This window comes from Uranotaenia lowii, chromosome 3 (genome assembly GCF_029784155.1).
Source record: "Uranotaenia lowii strain MFRU-FL chromosome 3, ASM2978415v1, whole genome shotgun sequence".
In the NCBI taxonomy this organism is placed as follows: Eukaryota; Metazoa; Arthropoda; class Insecta; order Diptera; family Culicidae; genus Uranotaenia; species Uranotaenia lowii.
Window position 1 is genome coordinate 162277055 of NC_073693.1, and position 23765 is coordinate 162300819.

The 23765-nt window shown below is 36.1% G+C and overlaps 2 protein-coding genes across 10 annotated transcripts in view; both read right to left on the reverse strand.

The window, feature by feature from the left end:
• Nucleotides 1-6343: 6343 nt before the first annotated feature.
• LOC129754360 (ribosome biogenesis protein BOP1 homolog) lies at nt 6344-9653 on the reverse strand. Its single transcript, XM_055750373.1, has 7 exons — nt 9422-9653; nt 9068-9262; nt 8306-9004; nt 7573-8248; nt 7022-7509; nt 6669-6964; nt 6344-6613 (listed from the first exon to the last, which is right to left on the reverse strand). Exons 1-7 carry the CDS (start codon nt 9569-9571, stop codon nt 6460-6462), a joined length of 2658 nt encoding a protein of 885 aa, XP_055606348.1. The 5' UTR covers nt 9572-9653; the 3' UTR covers nt 6344-6459.
• Nucleotides 9654-13714: 4061 nt separating this feature from the next.
• Nucleotides 13715-23765, reverse strand: part of LOC129755977 (uncharacterized) — a 102535-nt gene continuing 92484 nt past the window's right edge. For 8 of the 9 annotated variants that reach the window (XM_055752721.1, XM_055752717.1, XM_055752720.1 and 5 more), the window contains exons 4-8: nt 22815-22892; nt 22525-22572; nt 14642-14779; nt 14487-14583; nt 13715-14417 (exon numbers count right to left, since the gene is read on the reverse strand). In XM_055752721.1, coding sequence (XP_055608696.1) covers nt 14264-14417; nt 14487-14583; nt 14642-14779; nt 22525-22572; nt 22815-22892 — 515 coding nt within the window. In that variant the 3' untranslated portion in view covers nt 13715-14263. The remainder of the gene's footprint in view (nt 14418-14486; nt 14584-14641; nt 14780-22524; nt 22573-22814; nt 22893-23765) is intronic. The other variant, XM_055752722.1, reaches the window with a different exon arrangement.

Genomic DNA, 23765 nt, shown 5'->3' on the forward strand with positions numbered 1-23765 from the left:
GGAATGCAACTGAATGGAATGGATCAAAGAAACTCTCTACGCAATTATCAAAACCAAACGCTGGATTTGGTTTTTACGGACGAGTCTATCTCAATAAGCTCGGTCACTGAGGCCATCGATGCCGTTGTTCCGATTGACACGTACCATCCTCCGTTCAACTTTGATATCTCTTTTCCAAACCCTATCGTTTTTGATGAGGCGTTCGATACTTCAGCTCACAACTTCAATCGCGCAGATTTTGACACAATGAATCGAGTCCTTTCTGAAATCGATTGGACGGATTTCCTCAATTGTACGGACGTTGATATTGCCGTGAGAGTCTTTTGCTCAATTTTGTATGATGTTTTTAACAACTCGGTACCCTTGGTGCGACCTCCTCTTCGACCTCCCTGGAGTAATGGACGGCTAAAGCGGTTAAAACAGTTACGTTCTAAATTACTTAGAAAGTTCACTAGCTCCAGATGCCCTTTCACTAAAATGAATTTGAACGTTGCTACAAGAAAATATCGCAGTTACAACCGTTTTTGCTATCGACGTTATGTTGCTCGTACGCAAAGGGAGCTTCGTCGCAATCCGAAAAAGTTCTGGAAATTTGTCAACTCAAAACGGAAGGAATCCGGTCTGCCTACGGTACTCCAATTAAATGACAGAATTGCCACGTCTCCTGCCGAAAAATGCAACCTCTTCGCGATGCACTTCTCCAGTGTTTTCTCTGATCTATCGCCAACTGCTGATCAAATTTTCGCAGCCGTCACACGGTTGCCCATAGATGTGCTGAATCTGGATGTTTTTTCTATAAGCGAGGAAATGGTTCTTGAAGCCATCGGTAAACTGAAGTATACTACATCAGCCGGACAGGACGGAATTCCAGCGTGCGTAGAAGTGTCGTACTCTTTTAGTGAAACCATTTACTCACATCTTTAACCGGTCCCTAGAACAGCAAAAATTCCCCGACCTCTGGAAAAGATCGTATATGAGCCCAGTCTATAAAAAAGGTGATAAGCAAAATATTCTCAACTACCGTGGTGTCACATCACTAGCTGCCTGCTCGAAGGTATTAGAGAGGATCGTAAACGATGTTATTTTCTCAGCTTGTCGGAACTGGATCTCTGAAAATCAGCACGGATTTTTCCCTAAACGTTCGGTAACCACGAATTTGACAGTTTTTACATCATATTGCATATCACAAATGGATGGCGGAAAGCAAATTGATGCAATTTATACTGATATTTCGGCTGCATTCGATTCAGTGAATCACGATATTCTCCTGAAAAAATTGCAACGTTTGGGATGTTATGTGCTTGGATAAAAAGTTATCTTACGAATCGCCGTTTAGCTGTCAGAATCGGTTCTGCAGAATCTCCTGATTTTATTCCAAAGTCTGGGGTTCCACAAGGCAGCAACTTGGGCCCCTTGTTGTTTACAATGTTCTGTAATGACATTAATTTGCTGTTGTGGTATGAGCCTACTTGGTTGAATGATTCAACTGAATCAAAGCAATCGAAAGATCTCTTTTAATTCAACCACGGTAAATGAAAAGTTCATATACCAGTATTTCGATAGCAACTTACTACCTTCTTCAGTGAACGTTTTCGATTGAATTAATTTGCTTCTTTGCTTAATTTGCTTCTTTGCTTAATTTGCTTCTTATTGGCTGTGGAGTTCTCCTGTATGCGGACGACCTAAAAATATATTTGGTCATAAACAGTTTAGCTGATTGTTACGAGTTACAAGGCTTCCTGGACATGGTTGTGAACTGGTGTGCTGATAATTTACTGGTTTTAAGCGTTGCTAAGTGTTGTGTTATTACCTACATTCGGTCGGAGGAAACATCAATTCATATATGAATACAACATACTGGGTGAGTCACTGCAACGTGTGGATCAGATAAAGGATCTTGGAGTTTTATTGGACCGTCATATGACTTTTAAGCCCCATTACTCTGTGGTACTCGAGAAGGCCAACAGGATGCTGGGATTCATTATACGCCTGAGTACAGAATTCACCGATCCCGTCTGCTTGCGAGCTTTGTATTGCTGCCTGGTTCGATCAATATTGGAATCTGCGAATCTGGTATGGTGGCCGTTTGAGGCTTTGTGGGTTGCGCGTTTCGAAGCAATTCAACGGCGATTTGTGCGGTATGCTCTCCGTGAACTACCTTGGGAAAACCCGTTAAATCTACCGCCTTATCCACAACGATGTGCTCTGCTTGGACTCCATACGCTGGCTGATCGTCAATCCATTGGTCGATCACTGTTCGTGGCAAAGATCTTAAGAAATGAAATTGACTGCTGTTGGCTGCTTTCCCGTTGTAACATTTATGCTCCAGAACGAACCCTTCGGAATCGAGACTGGCTATCATTGGAACCGCTAAGTACGCGCTATGGCAGTAACGACCCCCTTCGTGCCGCAAAAATATGCTTTCTCCGTAATTATACCCTATTCGACTTTAATGTGTCTATTGCAACTTTCAAACAACGGATTGAGCATAACATGAGTGAACGATTGAGAAACTAGTAAATGATTTATGTAATCCTAGATTTAAGTTTTATTCATTCAGACACCCACCTTTGTCAGATGATATCAAGATAATAAACAATATTGAAGACCGTAACAATTTTTAGTCAAATTGCTCACAATTATTAGTCACATAGAAGTCCATGGCAACACCCGAAAATCAACATGGAAATCATCATGTTTGTGGCAAACATTAAGGGGCATTCTTTGATAGTATAAATTCAAGGGGCATTTGGGTAGAGCTAAAGCAACCAAGAAATGTTTTGCTTTGCTAGCAAAAAAGTGACCCATGATTGTGTGAAATTTGGTAGATGCTGTAACAATTATGGGTCAATTTTATTTTGCAAATATTATTAAAATTTCGCGTTTTATTCGCTCTGTTTCATTTGTAAAATGTTAACTCGTCCTTTGTGCTTATATGAGATCTATTTATTGGGTTGGAATTTTAGAAATACCCGGATAAGGGGCTTAACGGTTCAAGATGTCAACCTTATGACATTGGAAATTTGTGCGATAGATCAAAAGGTAATAGTTAACGTATGACAAAAACTATTCAAACAGCAATTTTCTGTTATCAAGCGCACACATAATATTTTTAATGCATTTTGATGATACTGTCGATAAATTAAAAAATATATGATATAAAATAATTTCATTGAGTTCAGCAGCAATCAGCTGTTCAAATGCTCGGTGACTAATGATTGTGTGTGACCCATGATTGTGGGGGGACTGTACATGTGCGGAGGGGGAATCGGTTCCTTTAATTGTAAGGACCATGGAGCTGGTTGGGATAATTTGTTTGTCTGTTTTCCTTGTGAACCGGTAAACTTTGTTGACGACTTGTTCGGAGAGGATGTTTTGGACCTCTTCGTTGGATAGTCCATCAACGCTGTCGGAGGTGACGATGTAGTGGCAGTAATTCAGTGTCGGATGCTCCTCGATAGTGATTGGAGTTTCGTCGATGAGCCGAGTTAATTGGATCGAGGCTGGGTCATTCGGCCGAAAGTCATGAGGCCGAAAGCCATTCGGCCGAAGGTCATTCAGCCGATGGACGTTAAGCTGAATGGGCTATCTGGCCGAACAGGCCACTAGGCCGAATGGGTTATTCGGCCGACGGTTATCCAGCCGAATGCTGTTAGGCCGAAAGGACGCAAGGCCGAAAGGATGTTCGACCGAATGGTCACTAGGCCGAAAGGTCATTTGGCCGAATGGTCATTTGGCCGAATGGCCATTAGGCCGAATGGTCACTAGGCCGAAGGCCGAAAGATGTTAGGCCGAAGGTCGCTAGGCCGAATGGGTTAAGAGGCCGACGGATGTTCGGCCGAATAGGACAATAGGCCGAATGGGACATTAGGCCGAATATTATTTGGCCGAATGGTCGTTAGGCCGAATGGTCACTCGGCCGAACGGTTATTTGGCCGAATGGTCATTAGGCCGAATAGTCATGAGCAGTGATGGTAAATTTCGCCCGTCACGCTTGACCCGACTAGTGTTGTTTCATCAAACGACTGGCACTGTTCTCAATTGACGGAGCCTCACTACTCGCATGACGGATAAAGCACGACAACAATCAACATTTCTCCATCATCGACTGGCGAAGCTCCTACACATGGTCAAAATTTCTCCTGAGAGTGACTGGCAAATCTCTTCACACTTCGACCGGCTGCTGACGGCAGGTACAACTAACGGCGTGTTCGTAAATTGATTTTTTCTATCGAAGTGATTTATTTTATCGATGCTGGCGTTCGTAAATTACAAACAAACGTATGCAAAAGCATTGGAAACTGATTTGACATCTACCAAACAAATCGATCGACTGATGCATCACCCCAAAAAATCAATTTACGAACGCGCCGTAATTGAACGACTTGCTGGCAGAGAGCAACAATAGCAATAAAAAACTGAAAACGAGCTTGCTGGCAGGAGTAACAATAATAATAAATGCTTTTCTTGTTCCTCTTCGGTCGTCTTCGGCTTGCTGGCAGGAGCAACAATAATAATAAATGCGTTTCTTTTTCGTCATCGGTCGCTTGAATGCGATTGCTTGACTAGGTTATTATTTTAGCTTCAAATGAATGGGGAATGAATGACTGGCAAACGAAGTGACTGGTCGTTAAGGAACAGTCAATTGAGTTTGACGGACCAAGAGGCTTCACAGTCACAGCTTCACGCCTCATGACGATGACTTTTGCCAAGCATGGTCATGAGGCCGAATGGTCGTAAGGCCACACAATTTAGTGGAACATGTCAAATACATATTTCAACTAAGAAAGGAGATATATTACAAAATATCCAAAATAATGCGCTTTTTCAGTAAGTTATTATCTTAAGAGTTCAGCCGAGTTCGTATAAGTTTTTTTTGTGGGTTTTGTTGGTCAAGTTATTGGCTTTTCATTGATTTATAAGTTTAACATAAGTTTTGGATAGATTTTTTGCTAACTATCAAAAATAATCGTTTTCCTCTAAAAACAACAAAAAATTTCATTATTTCTGTTTCGGCAGTAATTCTTGCGTTGTAGCCTGTTACACGTTCTAGAATTTTAGTGTTCTCAAAGTCAAATAAATGCTTGGTTCCAAGAATAAGTCAAAACTACTTAATAGGTAAAGATACTCATGTAATTTTAAAACAGCTAACGACCCTATCATAACTATACTGACACAAATATTGAGAAGTACCTAAATGTAAACGCAAAACAAGACAACTGAGCCAAAACAAATAGTATAGACGAAGGCCAGCGAATTGTAAGATTTATTTTAAATTGTTAATTAAGTGTAGTAGAATTAAATTTTCAAAATTTAATTTTAGTATCCACTGAAGAGGAGTGAATGCCAAAGTAGCTCGAAACGTCTGGAAAACTGGTAAACCTGTTTTTATTTTCTAGATCTTGTCGAAAAACGTCGATTCGATAACATAAAAAATGAAATGAAAGCATAATTCGCAAATTTTAACGGATAACGGCCATATAGATATTTTATTTTAAAACATCAGAAATTACTAGATTTTAGTATAACAAATTTCAAGAAGAAAAAAGTAATAATTATTATTTTTTTTATGAGATGGTGAAAAATCCTCTGAAGGTTTTATCATTTTTCATTTGTAATACAAAACTAGAGAAGAAAGAAATTGTTTCCTGAAAATGACCACGATAATGTTACACTATGTAATGTTTCACTGATAGATTAGAAAATTATCTTCTTTTCAATATAAGCATACTAGTTTGGATGCTAATTTATTGGTACTATAAGCTTAAACATATTTTTGAAATTTTAAAATATCTTATAACTTTCGACTAGATCCAACTGAGAGATGGCTTCAGATATGTCTATAGCGCCAAATGTAAACAAATGGAGTTATTAACGGGGTCAGAAGGTACTTTTAGAGACCTACATTTTTAAAATACAAAGTTATCTGAATAAATTAAGAAAACCACGAATAGCCTCATAGGTGTAAAGTGTCCCTAATAAAGACAAAAAAAAATTAAGAAAACAAAATATGTAATATTTTTGCTGGGAGCGAACGCGTTTTTTTCTCGAAACAGTGATGTTGGCGCATTCGCCGTATTCAAATTTCGGAACCGATTTTTTTTACTCCTAAATAAAGGATGCAATCCAGTGCAGTGATAGGTTGATTCAAGTGCATTTTTTGGGAGGGTGCCGTCAGCCAAACGATTAAGCACCCTCCAGTGCAAAGTGATTGTTTTACTAATGCTGGTGCATATCGAATTTGATACCTATTCATTTTTCGCCAATCCTGGCGGTCCGTTGGATAAAGATAGATATCGTCATTGCTTATGAGGTGGCAGTGATAAAAACCCATCAAAAAACATTTGTATATATCAACGCTTAACAAGCGTTATGCCATAGCGTATATTTAATAATATAACGTTGCAATAAAAACTATAGACTGTAAAATTATTGATGATCTTTGTTAGACCTAAGCTTTTACGTGTACAATCGAACCGTGTGGTCAGCTCCCGAAGAAAATAGCCAAGGTTGAACCGGGTGGAATACCACATCTAGGACACCGAAATCGTTAACCTTTTCGTGATTTTCTAGACGTCTCAGCGGTACGATCAGTGGGTTTTGCAACAAATCGCTGGAAAAATTAAAATCAATAAAACTGCTAAGATTAGATAAAAAAAAACACTTACTTGTAGACCATTCCATGGGAAACGATCACACTTCGATCGTCACTTGCCGAAGCAAAAAGTGGATAGCGTAAATGGAACGCTACATTCCGGATGGCCGAATAGTGTAGCTTCAGCTGCTGGTAAGGTTTAGTGGACAGATCCAAATCGAACCACATCATTTTCTTCTCGTATGTTGCCACCACCAGATTGTCGCCCTTGGGATGAATAGCCATACTCGAAATCCATTTGCAACCGGGGAATAGTTTTTTGAGTAGCTCCTGTTTCACCAGATCGTAGACTCGAACGTGCCGTTGGGTCTGAAATTCAAAATTCGAATCATAGAAATTACAGAATTTATATATAGTAAGACTTACAGCAACAAACAAACAAGGTTTGACGGGGTGGAACAAAACACACTGAATAAGGCCTTTGCTTTTCGAGAAAGGAAATTGGGACCTCCGTTTCGAAAGCTGGTGAATTAACACCGAACGGTTGGCTGCTTCTGGCATAACTGTTGCAAAATAATCTCCTCGCCCATGCCAGGAGACTTGTTTGATTTCTTTGAAATGATTGATTACGATTCGAATACCAGACTTTCGTTCATCTTCGGTGACTTCAACCCACTGAACAGCTGTGCTGATGCGCTCGTTGTCCACCACATCCGATCGAGGAGCTTCGGCCAGCAGGTCATCTGTCTTTTTGACCAACAAATTATCGCCGACCATCGGATTGATCAACATTAAACGTTTTCCACTGGCTACGGCAACGAGCGATATTTTGCTGTTCGGACACCAGGAAACGGACCTAACCACATCGCCGGTATTTATCGTTCGGATGCAACGAGCCGTCGCTATTTCCCAGACTGAAAATATAATAAACATCATTTGAGAACATTTAACTAAAGATTTTTTTCCATTATACTCACTTTTAACAGTTTTATCATCAGAACCGGTAACCATGTATTCTCCTTTCGGTTCGATGCTTATCGAGCGTATCATTTCGGTATGACCACGGTAAATCAAGTTCTGCAACGTTGGGAACGGTTGCAAATCCTTAGGCGAAGGCAGTTTCGGGATTAGATACTCTGGCCCGATGGTCACTCGTGTTCGCTTTGCTCGAGGACAAAGGTATAAATCAAGGCACCGGAGGAATCTCTCCCGAATGTATTTATCGTAGTAAGGTACCTCACGTAGAGAGTTGAATTTCTGTGGAATGAAGTGCAGCTTACGTTTCCACGGTTCTTCCTCGTTTTCGTTCCATTGAGCCATTTCTCGTTCATTGAAGAGGTACTCTGGCGGTGGATTGTACGACTCGGCATGACCCGGAAGTGCTCTCTTGGGGGCTACCACATGATCGTGGATACGTCGCATGTCCTCTTTTCCGTGGTCACTGTCCCAAATCATGTAGAACTTAGGCCCTTTACGTAAAGCGTCAAGCTTCTCTTGCTCGGCTCTTGTTTTCACCCATCCCATTTTGAGAGCATGCACAAGTCGTCCGATTTTTTGTTTCTCAGATTTACTCGGCAAAAATGACCGTTTGTGATCCGGAATATTACGAATAGGCATCTTTTCTACCTCCGATGAAAACCATTCGATCCAAGGCTGAAATGACCAAAAATATTAAAGCATACTCACAACTTTCAAAAATAAAAAGATTACCTCATAATCATTGTATTGCTCATCCGGATTCCTACCAGACATAATCCGTTTAATCAAACCGATATCCTCATCGCTGAGAACAACATTCTGACCAGTTTGAGGATCTTTAACCGTTCGCCAAAAGTTGGGATCCTCCATTTTTTTGAGGAAATCATCAATTGCATCACTTTTCGGGGGTTTGATCAATCGATTGCCATCCCAATCATACCCGATATGTTTATACTCATCATACCAATTCATAGGAATATTTCCGACAGTATTTCGGATGTCCTCCTCGTCCGAAGTATCTCCCGCAGCATATTCGTCATGTTTGGCAGCTGACTTAAGACGAGATTTAGCTTCCGGTGGAAAAACGCCAACACCTCTAGTTTTAGGCTTAGCTGTGCCTAATTCTTTTTCGATGTCCACCAATTCATCACCGTCTTCATTTTCTGCCTCGTCCAACAACCTTTTTGTCTCTTCTTCGTCATCTGATTCCGGTTGTTCTTTTTGGGCTGTTTTCTTTGAAGGGAGCGTCTTTTGGGTTGATTTTCCATTGGTGAGACTTTTCAAAGTTTCGGGTTCTTCCGGTTCTTGCAGGTCTTCATCAAATTCCAGCTCGTCATCGCTTTCTTCCTCTTCCGGTTCCGGTGAACTATCGCTGTTGACATCGTCGGCTGAATCTACAGCTTCTTCATTGTCTTCTTCGTCATCTTGATCCTGTTATTTGAATATTAGTTGTAATTGTAGCAAGGGTTATCAATAAAAGGTACTTTAATTTACCTGGTCTTCATCTTCAGCATCCGTGCCTTCCTTGCTGGATTGTTCCTCGAAGTCAGAATCCCCACTCGGAACGTTGTTGGCTTCTTCGTCGTCATCCTCATCTTCTTCGCCCGCGTCCTCGGAATCATCTGAATCGCCCTCAGCGTCAGAACTGTCTTCATTGTTTTCGTTGTCAATGTTGGTCAGCAGGTTTTCCTGAAAAAAAAACACCCAAAAAAAACGTGAAGGTTATGTTGTTTGTGAGCAAAATCGATCAAAACAAAATTTTATTTGAAGAATTACGGAATTCTATTATCTTTTGGGAGATTGGTTAAATACAGTATTTTAATAGTTCATAAAGCTAAATAAACTCACCTCATCTGATTCGTAATAATCGCTAGCGCTTTCTTCATCGGCCATTTGGGCCAGCTTGCTATGCGCCGTTTCCTTGTGTCCCGAATTTTCTTTCACACTTTCCGATGCCGGTGCCTTTCTTTTGGCAGCGTTCTTCCGATTGGCCACCATTTCAATCGAAATTTAACGATTTTAGACTGTTAAAAATTAGAATTCAGAAAACCGGGAATCACACACGTGCGCCGAAACCGAACTGCATGCGTTATGTTGACAAATATTCAAACGAGAGAGAGAAACGTCAAACGCAAAAACAAAACATCGAATTCGAGAGAGCGCGAGAGAGCTTTTGGAAAGCTTTTACACGATAACACTGAACTAACCGGTATGTGTGAAAAAAATGAAATGTCGGGAAATATGTGGAAAATGCAATTTTTGTTCATTGCTAATTTGAATTTTATATTCAAATCTTTACATTTTTTACTTCGAAGATACCAAAATGAAATATTGAAAAATGCTTAATTTTGTATACGTAGCAATTCTTAAGAAACTTTATTTTAAAAATATTAAAAAACTCTCATTATTAATAGGCCAATCATAAATATTGATCAATCAACCTGCCACATATTCCTTAGATTGATCCATTGGTGGTCAGCTGCTGTGTTTTTATTTCTCAACTGATTCTTTCTAATTGCTTTTGAGGACATTAAATATATTCGAGAATTCTAAGATGCATTTTTTTTAAAGTCATTTTCTTTCTGTAAAAAAACCAATATGTCAAAGCATCTGACCAAACCTGGAAAATGTTTATGGAAAAACGTGATAACATAGTTTACCATAAGTTAAAATAAATGCAGTCCAAGTTTCTATTTATTATTTGTATTCAATAAACACGAATGCTTACTTCAACATGCATTACTGAATTTAATGGAAAAATATTGAAAATTTATTCACCTTTTGAAAAATCACAAAAATGTCGTAAAATGGTTTTAAAACAAACTTAAATGGCTGTTACTTCATGAGTGTGTAAATCTCAGAACTTTTACGCTCCTTTTTTTTTTAAACTTAAAATTAAGTATTTTTGGTTCGAAACAGCACGCTCTTTTTTTTACTCAAAATTAAGTATGACCGTGGTTCAAAGCATAGTTCGATTCTATGAACTTAAAGTTAAGTACCCTTTTTTCCTTCTTGCGATGGACCAAAACGGGGTTCGAACTGCGAACTCAAAATTGATCCCTTTTTTTTCCTTCGGCGAGGGATCAAAGCTGAGTTCGACCTTAGGAACTAAAAATTGAACTCTCTTTGTTGGACTGAAAACACTTAGCGAGTTAAGTCCGAAACGGAACAGCAACCAACGAACACGTCGCAAACATCCGGGTACAACAAATTTTAATCATCCTTTAATTCCCTGAAAATCAGCTACCCTCGAAAAAAAAGGATAAATTCGAGTTCGGCTGCCGAACTTAGTATTGAGTATGCCTATCAGAACTTAGTTTTGCGATTGCCCAGTCGAACTAAAAGTTGAGTGCTGCCACTGAAGTGCTGTTTTGAACCAAAACTACTTAATTTTGAGTTTAAAAAAAAGAGCGTAAGCAATTCAGTGGCAGCCCTCAGCTTTAAGTTTGACTGGGTAATAGAAAAACTTAGTTCTTACAGGCATACTGAATACTAAGTTATTGGAGGGTTGTTTATTTTCAGGGAATTAAAGGATGGTTTAAATTTTTTGTACCCGGATGTTGCTGTTCCGGTACATTGCATTGCAATTACAGAGCGGTGGAAAGTTTTGATATTCCCAACCAAAGAAAACTTCCGGATGTTACTTCCCACGGGAAGTAAATAACATCCGGAAGTTTCTGGACATTCCAAGCCGCTCACCATATGTATGATGACAATGACGGACAGAATTTTACGCTGACACGGTGGTCATTCCATTATGAAGATCCTTCATAGTCTTCCGGCAATTGTTCCGAAACGACAAAACTTTGCGTCGTGATCGTTGGTTGCTGTTCCGGTTCGAACTGAACTAGCTAAGTGTTTTCAGTCCAACAAAAAGAGTTCAATTTTTAGTTCATAAGGTCGAACTCAGCTTTGATCCCTCTTCGAAGGTGTTCAGTCCGACGAGTGGACTGAAAGTTGGAAAGAGAGCGCGAGAGAAGAGAGAACACAGTCGTGGGCCAATCAGCGAGCAGCAGCCGACAAACCGAAGGTATAAAAACGCGCGCTGCCGCGCGTATGTCGTCATTCGTTATTAAACCGCCAAACCGTCAAGATCGGCGGAAGTGAAAAGTGTAAATAGAAATTGTAAATAGAAGTGAAGAGAAAATATATAGTATATAAGTTGAGAAATAGTGCCTTCTTTCTTCGCTGCTTCGTTCCGACGCCTTGCTCCCGAGTCCAGCTGCCACAATCGGCTCTTTTCAGAGCCCCTCCATCTGAAAGAGTTTTGGATCTCGGTCAACCAGGCGATCGAGATCCCTCCGAGCCTTGGCCGCCAGGCAGCGTCACGAGGACCTGCCTCCACTGATGGGACAACCATGCGTGGTTGTCTCTTAAGGTCCAATCCCACGAGGGGAGCGGACCATCAGTGGTTGTTTTCCCAAGCGCTCACGTTGACACGGCCTTGGCCTCCAGGTACAGTCCGAGGACTTGCCTTCACTGGTGAGACAGCCACCAGGGGTTGTCTAGGAGAGGCTCACTCCCACGAGGGGAATGAGTCCCACCAGTGGTCGTTTTGCCAAGCGCCGCACCCACAGTCCACCAATGGCTTTTCATGGCCACAACAGAAGGAAATAAAAGGATCAATTTTGAGTTCACAGTTCGAACTCCGTTTTGAACCATCGCAAGGAGAAAAAAGGGTACCTAACTTTAAGTTCATAGAATCTAGCTATTTTTTGAACCTCGGTCGTACTTAATTTTGAGTTAAAATAAAGGAGCGTGTTTAAAAGCTTTTTGCACCGAGCGAAATTATCTCTTGGCTTTTAAACAGCATGCCGAATAACGTGGAATAATTTCTTTGAAATCGCGCTTTGTTTCCCATGCATGGTTATTAAATAAAACTAAATTTTTTTGAATTCGTTTAAAAATTCAAACGGCCTTTGCTATTGTACTTTTAAAAAAAATGTTCGTTACAGAGTTTCAAATTGAAGCGAGTTCCTATAATATGGAATAATTTCGTTGAGAACTGCTAGATTTAGAAAAAAAAAATTAATTGTATTGCACAAATTTAGGGGGGAAAATAATCCGATATACCATGGAGGGAAGAATGCCCTAAGTGGTAAATTCCTGAAAAAAAAAAAAATCCGATATACCTTCAACTGGGATATATCCACAGATAGTCAAACGGTTTATGTATGAAGAGTTTTAAGGTTGATAGGACATCTCATTAACTTAGTCAGAAAAATTATTAGATCCTTCAGTAATTTTAATTACTCAAAAACATGCGTTTTTCAAATTTCTCAAAGAAAGGGGTAACTTGCAACAAACTTTGATTTGAGCTAGAAATATGATGAAAACTTGTAAAAATTTATATATTATTGGGTCATGACGGACATTAGATATGATAATAGTAAATAAACTATATTTTTATAAATTTTATTCAAAGGTGGCTGTGAGTAGTTAATCAAGCTAAGCAAAGCTATAATATATTATTGACTATAGTCAATAAAGTATTTTTTATTTTGAAAAAAGCCTTCGTCTGAAACAAGAAAAAGCGTGAAGGTGATACATACATTCAGAATAAAAAAAAAAAATTGAAAAATTATTTACTAACCGAAATATTAAAAGCAAATGTTTGGATGGATGAAATTTGGATGTTAACAATCGTTTGTTACAAAACTACCATATTCAAGCACGTTTGAGTTATAGAAAAGGCGTTCATTTTAATGCATCTTCACTGAACTCAAAAAATCATTCATTAAATTCTTTGAATTGTTTGCAGTTAATTTTAAGATTGATTCCAAATAATTTATATTGTTAATTGTCCCTTCCCAGCCAACCACCATCGAAGACGGGTCACGTTATTTTAAGTTCGCGGCCCATGTGGCTTAAGTCAGAGGCCAGAATGCCCAGAGTCAGAAGTCCAAAATTTACCAAATTTGTGTTGGAATAAGTCAAAATTGTAATTGTTTTCGGTAAAAATACAGTGCACTAAATGAAGTTTGTAATGTTGTATGAAAGAGTGTGTACGGGTTTTTTTTTAATTATTGAAGAAAGGTCAGATGTTATCGGTCCATGCCATCAGTGGCGATCCTGAACATATCCGTAAGATGATTAGAGATAAAGTCAAAATTTTGTGATATCTAAAGAAAACGAGCTCGGTTTATTTCATCGCAATTTTATTTCATGTAACATTTAGAATAACAAATTGAAAGATATCAGATAGAGTAGAGAAAACAGAACAGAGAGAAGAAAACAATCGTCGTTATGTCATTGTTGAAAATGTCTTGCTTTGCTTGGTTCGATTTGCATTGGCACTTATTCAGTTATTTGTTGAATCAAAAGTATGAATCAATCGATGCTTGCAACTTAACTTAGTTTACGGGTAAACATATTATGTACAATTTTTCATGTCTTTGCATAGCTTTTGATGACTGAGGATTTGATCATTAAACTCAAGTAACGTGGATGAAAGATGTTTCAGTTGATTTCACTCATGGGTTTAAAAAAAAAGATCCGTGTATAAAAATAAAATTAAACTCTTCTTGCTCATCAGACTTAAGGAAGAACACTTTAGTTGCGAAGAAATCGTCACCTTAAAACAAATGGGTTAATTTTTTTTCATGTTCGAATAGTTGCAACTTGAGTCGGAGGTTTGGATGAGTTTGAAAAAAATATTAACGAGGATTGCGCGGTTGAGATCGTCCCGGTTTATCGGCCAATGTTGATGGGTTCATCGGCCATTCCCAGTTCCTCGGTGGCCGCCTTGTTGCCCTTCTTCTTCTTGGAGTACCACATAAATGCTAAGCCGGCGTACAAATTGGACAGGAACACGCACCATGCCAAGTAGAATCCGTAACCGTAGCTGAATAAATAAAAAAAAAGATATTAGCATTCGGACTTTAGGAAATAAACTTTTAAGTTTCGGAGTTACCTGTATTTTGCGCCCTTCGGGAAGGTAAATGAAATGTGCTCCTCTTCATATTCGACCGATTTTATCAGAACCTGAATCACAACGATGCTTGTGGCAGCTAAAATAAAATATAAAACTTGTTTAAAAACATCATGCTTGAAATAGTAACAACTTACCAGAAATGAAGTGAATGCCCCCAGCAAGTCGTTTGAACATGTATCGTGGGTTCCGGAATGTGTAGATCGAGAACACGAAACCCATGACCATGATGAATAGCGTGATGCAGGCAAAGGACACCTCCGTGCGGCTGTAGTCTGAAAGTAGTTGATTGAAAGTTATTATTGTCACATTAAGATTTTTTAATTCATTTACAACATCTAACGAACGACAACTATGAATTAAGTACTTTTTTAGTATACGTGTTCAATACTGGAAGAACGAACTCATATCCAGAATACTAACATAGCAATGAAAAACAATTTTTTTTTCTACCCTGAATAGCACTAAACTTGTTACTGAATTTAGTAATTCTTAATAGGTCATATATAAATATGACAAACTTTTAAAATATCATGAAAGTTAAAAATTGGTAGAATCAGCATTTTTGGAAATACGCTCTTGAGAAAAATCTAAAATAAAAAGGGTAATACAAAAGGTAACAAGAGAAATGCATTAAACGGGAACTGAGGAATTCGGATGGGTATTTTTAACATTAGTTTCAACCGAAATACGGTACCTTAAAATGGGGTGAAAAGGGACATGGAGGTCGATCGGGACTATCAAGACACAAATAAGGAAAAAAATTGTGATCCAAATGTCAAGCAATATACATCTATTTTTTTCTCCTTTCAGGACTAAAACGTTGCTTAATTTATTACATAGAAGAAAAAATTGCTAAATTTATTGCGTAGAAGAAGACAATTGTTGTTTGGCACCCCTTTGAATAGTGTATCTAATGTGACATTACTACAGCTTTGATAAATCTATCGTGAAAAATTCTTTTTACATGATTTTTGCGAATATAGAAAGACGATTACTTTGAACGGTGAAACATTTTAGTAAATCATTCTATGATCCACTTTTCTTAGATGAAAGGCACTTTCGGCTTTGTCAGGAATTCTAGAAAATAAATCTAAATTTTATAAGATTTTTTGCCCCTGGAGTTAGGCACAAGAAAAATCCAAACACATCTGCAAAGCGATGTTCATCACATTTTCATTATTTAAGACTAAAAATCTAGTTTTAAAAAAGAAATGAAAATTTTTGATTTGTGAAATGTGTACAAAAATCTAGAAAGTCTTTGGATTCTGTGACATTTTTCAAAAAACTTTGATCTGTGACAAAAAATGTTCAAAATTGTGTGAAATTATAGATTTTTCTGGGTTTTCGACAAATCTGCTTGGGTTTAAATTAATGTTTTAAAATTTATAGAAAAAAAAACCCTTTCAGCTTTTTTATTTTTCTTTGGTTAAGTTTGGTTCAGATCAACAAAATAAACCATTTTAATCATCCTTTACGGTTAAACACAAAAACGTAATTAGCCGGTTAGGGTCAAATTGGCCGAAAAAGATGGCGATTTTGAACAAAGATCGTGCTCATCACGGTTTAAAAAAAAATGAAATTTTACTAAAACAGCCAAATTTTGGCGAGTTTAAAAATTAATTGAAAGTAATAAAAATAAATTAGTTTCCAATATTTTACGTCAGAAATGAAAATAACAGAAAACTGAAAATATATGATTTTCTTCTTGAAACCCATTATTTTTTACTGATTTATCAGCTAATATTCATAAAACAGGGCTGATAAATTATGTTTTTTAGTGAAACCATCAGAATCAATGAAAAATTACTATTTTTGTGTGTTTTTTTTCACATTTTGATCCGCGAAAAACACCCAATGAAAGATTTCCGGAGTACGCCGTGCTTTATTTCGACATAAAATGGATCAAATTTACAGATGTCATATCTTGAGTGAGGGATGAATGACTTTTAGGAGTTAAAATCCATCCATCCAAATAAAAAAAAATATATTCTTGAGTCAATCGAAGGGTCATTTTTCATTTTTAGTAATATTATTTTATAAATAAATTTAAAGCTTTGGAGTAGTTGTGCGCAGTTTATAAAAAGCGTATAGCAAAAATCGTTATACCTACCATTTGGCCCCAATTTTATGAATTAGTACTCAAATTGGTCACCCTATCACTACTCTATTCAAAATAAATTTATCACTTTCGATTAGAAATGAATGTCATAGAACAGAAATGCAACTTTTTCAATCCAAATTCCATGATTCTCATGAACTTTAAGTTATAAAATCAAAGTTTAAAAACTTTCCAGGAACTTTTCAAATAACCAACTGTGATCTGTAACATCAAGCACTTTTATTGTTTGGGTATGAGCTTTTAATATATCTGAATTCATATCAATCAAAGTTTTCCAATACGACTTCAACAAAATAAGTTATGTATATTGCAAAACAACCATTTTTTTGGACTTTTTTTTTAACTATAAGGACCACAAAACTCAGAATAAAAAACATTTGATAGCAGACATTTGGACGATTTCAAAATGGTACAGTTTTTAATAATCGGTAAGCAGTTTTAATTTTATATGTAAAACAATAATCCGATTCTAAACCCCAACCGGCTTATTGTCCTTTTTTTTGCTAGGTGATTCTGGTAATCTTAACCAAAAATCTTTTAATTTAGGAATTTTTAACCTTCTTATTTTAGGAAAAGTTAGAATTTCCCTTTTCTAGCTTCAAGGTGAGGCGAATCGGACGCTAAAAAAGCAGCATTTGACAGAAATAATCCAAAAATTGTCCCGATTCATTTCATTTTTAAGTAATCATATCACCAGTATTTTTTTATGTATTACCGATTAGTCTAGATTTTATGAGTTAGAAAAACAGGTTATATTCACAGGACAAAGTGTAAGATTAGGCATTTGCATTATAGAGCTTTCAGTAAGATTTTACCATACGGCTGTTAATTATTTTTCATAACGAAACGGGGTAATGTGTAGATTTTTCGCATTTTGTAATATTTTTATTTTTTCTAAACTGTAATAGAAAGAGGTTTATTCTGTAAAAGTTATAAACTTATAGAATCATTGCATTATGTCTAAGTGGAACAAGCAACTGGATGAGTCTATCAAATTCAACAAATCTAACAAAGAAGAGATTCCCAACTTAAATTGAAAAACTTTTCTCAGTCTAATATTACCCTCCATGTGATGTTCCTTCAAACCTAGAGAAAAGGGTAAGTTGCAAAAAATGGTTTTTAATAAAAAAAAATCAAATGGAAACTTAGCAAAAATCATAGTGTTTTGAGAAATGTTGGTGCCATAAGGCATTAGAAATCCTCATGCAGTAATTTTTCTTTTTGTTCAAACTAAATGAAAAATTATGAAGGTGTTGCATACATTCAGGGGTAAAAATAATAACAAAAAATCATCATGATGAAATCTAAAAAAACCAATGTTTGCATGGTTTTTTTAACCTAAGTTTTTTGAACTATTAGCTATAAAGTTTTTTTATATTTCCTAATAGTTTTTCGTATTTATTCGTTGTGTTTGATTATTTAGCCCAATTTTTTTTAAATGCTTAACTGATTTCGTAAAACTTAGTCATAAGTAACAATAAAGAGAAATTACTTTCAACGGTGTTTAAAATCTTTGAATTTGCACAAGAGTTGAGGAGCACTATTTAGACTTTATTCAGCAAAAAAAATCTATGCATAAACTAATTAAGCTGAATCTACCTAACTCTTGAGCAAATTCAAAGATGTCAACCATCGATGAAAATAAATGTAATTTTCAAAAGCAAACGTTAGAGATTAAAATTTTGCTGAATTAAATTCTTGTAAACTCGAACCAGATAAAAAATTTAAAAACTGAATGATATTAACCAATACACCAAGAAATTGTATCGAATTCCCAGCAAATTTTACTTTGTGAAGAATACATTTTTCTTATCAGCAAATAGTTTATTTAATTATCAGTTAAGAAGTTAAAATTCTGTTCATGATAGTTTTTACAATGAAAATCAAGTTTTTCCATAAAACATAATACTACAAAATTGATGGACTTAGTAGTCTGTGACCGTTTATGATGGGTGTTTTTTTTTTTCGGCTGCAATTTTTGCTCCCGAAAATGAAATTGTTCTTGAAGAATTGAGAATTGTGCTAAGCTGAGTTTAGGAAACTATCGGTACGCCTTCCGGATTGGCCCTGGATTATATTAATTCGTAAAATACGGCAACCTTCAGAGGACTCATTAAGATAAGTGTTTTTCTTTATTATCATTTTCTTCAGTTTAGAATGGACGTTTTGTAAATTACTGAACATTGATTATTTTTTCGAAGTTTGAACGTCTAAAAAAAGATTTTAAAAAAAGGCAGCCAAGCAAGTTCGGTAGATAAGGAAAAATAAGACAAGTCTAAATTCAGTTTTCCATTGAATGTCGCACAATTTTTGTGCTGGAAAAAACAATACAATTTTATGAAAAAATTTTATCAAAAAGTATCGATTGATCAAACCAAGTCTCAAGATACCGAAAGGTAATTACTTTTCTTACCTAAGTACAAGAATTTGATGCAAAAAGTATGTATATCTAAAATTCTTGTTAAATTTAAATATGATCTCTTCAGATGTACAGAAGTTTCAGTAGAGAGCTTAGGAGATTGAGAGAAGAAATCTCATGCGACTTCATCAAATGTCAGAATGATTTCCATGTTATACCACATTTTCTTCAAACATTCGGAGTACTTGGCGAGTCTCTGGATAGATGGCCACAGCCACATTCTTTTCAAATTTTTCAATTAATAGGATTATGATAGTAAACAATAGAAACATAGGGAAATAGGTTTAAAAAATTAGATCTTTACACCTGTCAAAAGTGTCTTCTGATCATATCCCTTTTCCCAACATACACACCAAAATTGTTTTGCTAGGATGCAGAGGTGACCTCGGTCCTAAAGCATAAGTATATTTTCTTTCGCCATTTTCTCTTATTTTCCTCTATCTTTTGACTACTAGGACGTGGCCGGCGCCGTTATTGATGTATAAAGAGAGAGCATCAGTTTTGTTCATTGAGAATATGCTGTCAATCTCAGACACGTCTCTTTTGACCTCTGGACAACATTTATGGCCTCGGTCAATCACGGAGTAGCATCCATTGGCGATGTGGAACTCGTTCTACTTAGCCACGCCTGCGGTTATGGAATCCGAAATGTTTAAGTATTAATGATGACGGAATAAATTCAAACAGAAAAGTAACAAATCAGTTTCAGTTATAGTTTAAGGTGGCATTTCGGGTTCAGTCAACCAAGCTAAGCTAAGCTAAGCCAAAACATAAAAAACTACAAAATTAACTGGAATTCTACTTTATGGTTGAGATTTTCAGCTATTTTTTTTTATTAAATTAAAAAACTTTGTTATCTTTTGTGATTCGAATTTGATTTCAAAATTGTCATCTTGATATTTTTATCTTAATTGTTAAACTCATCTACTTGAATTTTGAATGTTGATTCTAAATCTGAATTCTGAAAATTAGTTAGAAAGTTGAATTTTGAATCTTTTTTAGAATTTGAATACGATTCCTGAATCTAAACTCCACCTCAGAATTTTAAATGTTGTCTATATTGAGCTAAGATGTGTTTCAGAGTCCTCTGTTACAATCAGTTTAGAAGTTTTGGATGTCGATCTGATTTCAATACTTCACTTTTTAATCTGATTCTGATTTTCCAGTTATTTCGACAATTATTTTTACGGCCTTATCGATGAATGTTATGTTCTCATAGTGAGAACTTTTTTCGATTTCGAAAATTATAGATGAATAGAAGAAGATTTGATGAAAATTGCAGGTGTTGAAAATGTGCAGTAAAAGTTAAGTATGTCATAAAAAATACTTTTGAAAAAATTTGTACCCGCTCATTTCCAACTTCTGTAATTTTCTTCTAATCTTCTTATATTCATCTAAAATTTTGAAATTCCAAAAATGTTCTAACTGTTAGAATATTTCTGGCGTTCAACCACCAACCCCTCCCCCCTCCCCCCTTCGTTCTTACGGCCATGCCTGCAGCGCATAACTTTTTCAAAAGTCGGGTCATTTGGGGCACTCTAAAATACAAAGTTGTACCACTCACTGTACTGACTGAACACTCGACTTTGTTTGTTGGATAATTTTTCCAACACTACACATTGTCGATTCCAGAGTGCGCATCGATCGATTAGAAGAAATGCTATCCCAGTTAGAAAATGCCACCCAAATTAAAAAAATACAGGCAATTTCGACGATAAAATCGGGCTAAACAGGTGCCTTTTTCCTATAGGGCATTTTTTTTGACAAATTTTGCAGGTTCGCCACCTACCGTCGGTATTGTGAACCTGAAAATCTGACAAAAAATAAGCCATAAATAATCGAACTTTTGTTCTAAGTGTCATGTCAGTGTGATCAGTGGTAGTACCGTAAACAGGGGGAACATTGATATTTTTTTTAATTCATCTTCGAATATTTTGGAAGGGTTGCTTTTAGTAACACTAAAAAGTTTTAAAATACGTACTGAGGTGAGGAGTATAAAGTATGATCATTGATAGCAGAATATTCAAACGACAGTAGTGGCTATAACTTAATGTTTGTTACAAAACCAGATTTCATGTTTCGGGGTAACTTTGATCACTATGGTTTTAACGTATTTATCTCAACATCTGCAAGATTAGTGATAGTGATAGTGAATGACAATTAGCACAGACGGCTTAAAACATCAAAAACAGTAATTTTTGTTTGGATTCAATTTAATTTTTCAACGTTTTCTTTCAAAATACTAATACTCATAAGATGGACAATGTTGCTGCATACATTTAGGGGCAAAAATTATAAACATTTCTCAATATTTTTTGGCCTCAAAAACAAATTATATTTTACCTTCATGCAATTTCCTAGGTCTTCCCACTGTTCTAATGTTCTTTTTTTTTTTTATTCAAACTTAACCATTTGATAGGGTTTTTAGCCATCTTTTCTATACAAGCTTTCTCATAGAAAAGTTCCGTTTTTTTAGTATTCAAAAATTATCATAGAATAACCCTAAGACTATACCTTTACAAAGAAAAAAAGTCAAACTTTCAAAATCATCATTCATGAAACAACCCATTTGATTCTTAATGCTATCATTTAATTTATCATTGTTTAAAATAATAATCTAACGATATTTTTTAAGGTTTAATGGAAATAGATTAACTAGTTGTTGGACATAAAAATATGATCATCTATCATATGGAATCATTCGTCCAAAATTCTATGGAAATCGTGTTTAGGTTGAAATCGCTTAATCCAATTTTATATCGCAAATTAAAACCACATTTTGTTCCTATGCTGAAGCACGATGATAAATTATTAGTTCACTTCCAATAACACGTGCCAGAAAACCTGATCAGCCCACTTAAGATGTCACGGTTTGGACTTCCCGAGTCGAAGATTTATGGAACCATGTATCTGTCACCAAACATTCCTTGTGGTCGGAAAACAAACGCTGCCAAAATACAAACGATCATCTGTAGGCAGATTCTGCTGGTAGCTTTTTTTCTTCAGATTCAACGAAAGATAACATTTATTTTATTCCTTTCTCGTGAGTTAGTGAGGTAGATATTAGTTGTTAAGTGGTTGAGTGGCAATTTGAAGGTTATTCTTGAAACTGTCAGAAGGTATTCCTCATTTTACTCGCATAGACAAAAATGAATTTATAAGCTTATTTTAGAAGTATATGTTTCAGAAAAGTACATGAGATGCCGTACAGATACCTAAATGTTACCTGATGTGAGAAAACTTAACTTTATTATATGCCTAAAAACCAAAGTACTTTACTTAGTATCGTATCAGAAAAATTGAAAAGCGATTGACTTCGAAGATTCATCTTCAGGCAAGATCAACTAATTTAGTTTCCCGGATGATAGATTCAGCTACGTTTAAACAAATACTTAGCAGTGTTACAAGGCATTCCATTAGACATCGATAGAACTCACTAAAGGCTACAATAATGAACCGTTAAAAAGAGTAAATCCTACCTTTGGACTCAAATTCGGAAACGAAGTAGGGATCCGCCCTTTCCGTTCCTACTTGCCATGAACATTACGATGGGTGCATGAATTTTGAGAGTTTCCAATTTTAGAAGCCAATTCGATTGATTAGTGAAGGGGTGACAGTGCGTAATAGGTATATATGTATTTTTGATCCAAATAACAAATTATAAAACATTAATATTGAATAGAGAGTAATTTTATAAGTTCGGATACCAGGTTGCATCATGCATATCGTGTACAATTTAACCCTAAACCCTTAACTCAAGATATCTTACCTAGCAATTCTTCATCCACTGATGGATCTGATCGAATCACTTCCTCCGTTGGGAAAAAGTCATGTAGTTTGCATTTCTCTGGAAAAATAAAGAAAATCTTCTATTAGGAATAAATTGTTATTTTTTTTAAATATTATTGACTGTTCTAATCTCGAATTATTTATCCTGTATTCGAGTTTTTAAACCTACTGTTGAAATACAGATTCTTAACTGAAAATTGTATTTAAAAATCAAATGCAAATTTGGATCAAATTCCTCAAAAAAATATGCGAATTTTCTACACACAAATTTTAACCCTCATCCGCCCCTGAAATTTTTGCCCGTTACAGTCAATTTGATACTCTTGACTAAAATCAACATGTCTCTCTTGTCCCCAACATTTATAGTTTTGAAAACCTCGTAATATAACTCAAACATGTTTCTCTGACAATATTCAGCTACAACACTTCAGTTTTCCGTTGTTAAAAATCTAAAACAATACAAAAAAAAAACAAGGAACGCTAAAAAAATTCACTTAGTGTTCAAGAAAGCTAAAGTAAGCTATAAGTTGCCCATAACGATATATTTTTTATGTAATAACACCACTCGAATCGGTATTTAATTGGCTAGCAATTGAAGATAAATTTATTGCAAAAATCTGGAGTTAATATACTTAAAATCTAGTGCAAAGTTGAATTTAAGTGCAGGAAAATCTGAAAAAATTGCGAATTGAAAATAAAGTTTGAAAAAAAAAACTACCGTTGGAAATTCGTCGAAAATTCTGTGTTTCGTATTTAGATAATCTAAAACTGCAAAAATGTTCCTAATTACGTCAGCTTTCGAATCCTTCAATCCAAAATTATCTGGTGTGACTTAAAAAAAATTGACAAATAATTGATTGAAAAGTACAGTTGTTACACAACTTTTTTTTTAATTTTTGTAGTCATGATTTTTAAAAATTTTCGAAAGAAT

Excerpts from the sequence above, each read along its gene's own strand:
- LOC129754360 (XM_055750373.1), bottom strand. The coding sequence starts at position 9,571 with ATGGTGGCCAATCGGAAGAACGCTGCCAAAAGAAAGGCACCGGCATCG. Across the intron at positions 9,263-9,421 it reads ATTATTACGAATCAGATGAG|GAAAACCTGCTGACCAACAT; the intron begins GTGAGTTTATTT and ends TTTTTTTTTCAG. Across the intron at positions 6,965-7,021 it reads AACCTTGTTTGTTTGTTGCT|ACCCAACGGCACGTTCGAGT; the intron begins GTAAGTCTTACT and ends TTTGAATTTCAG.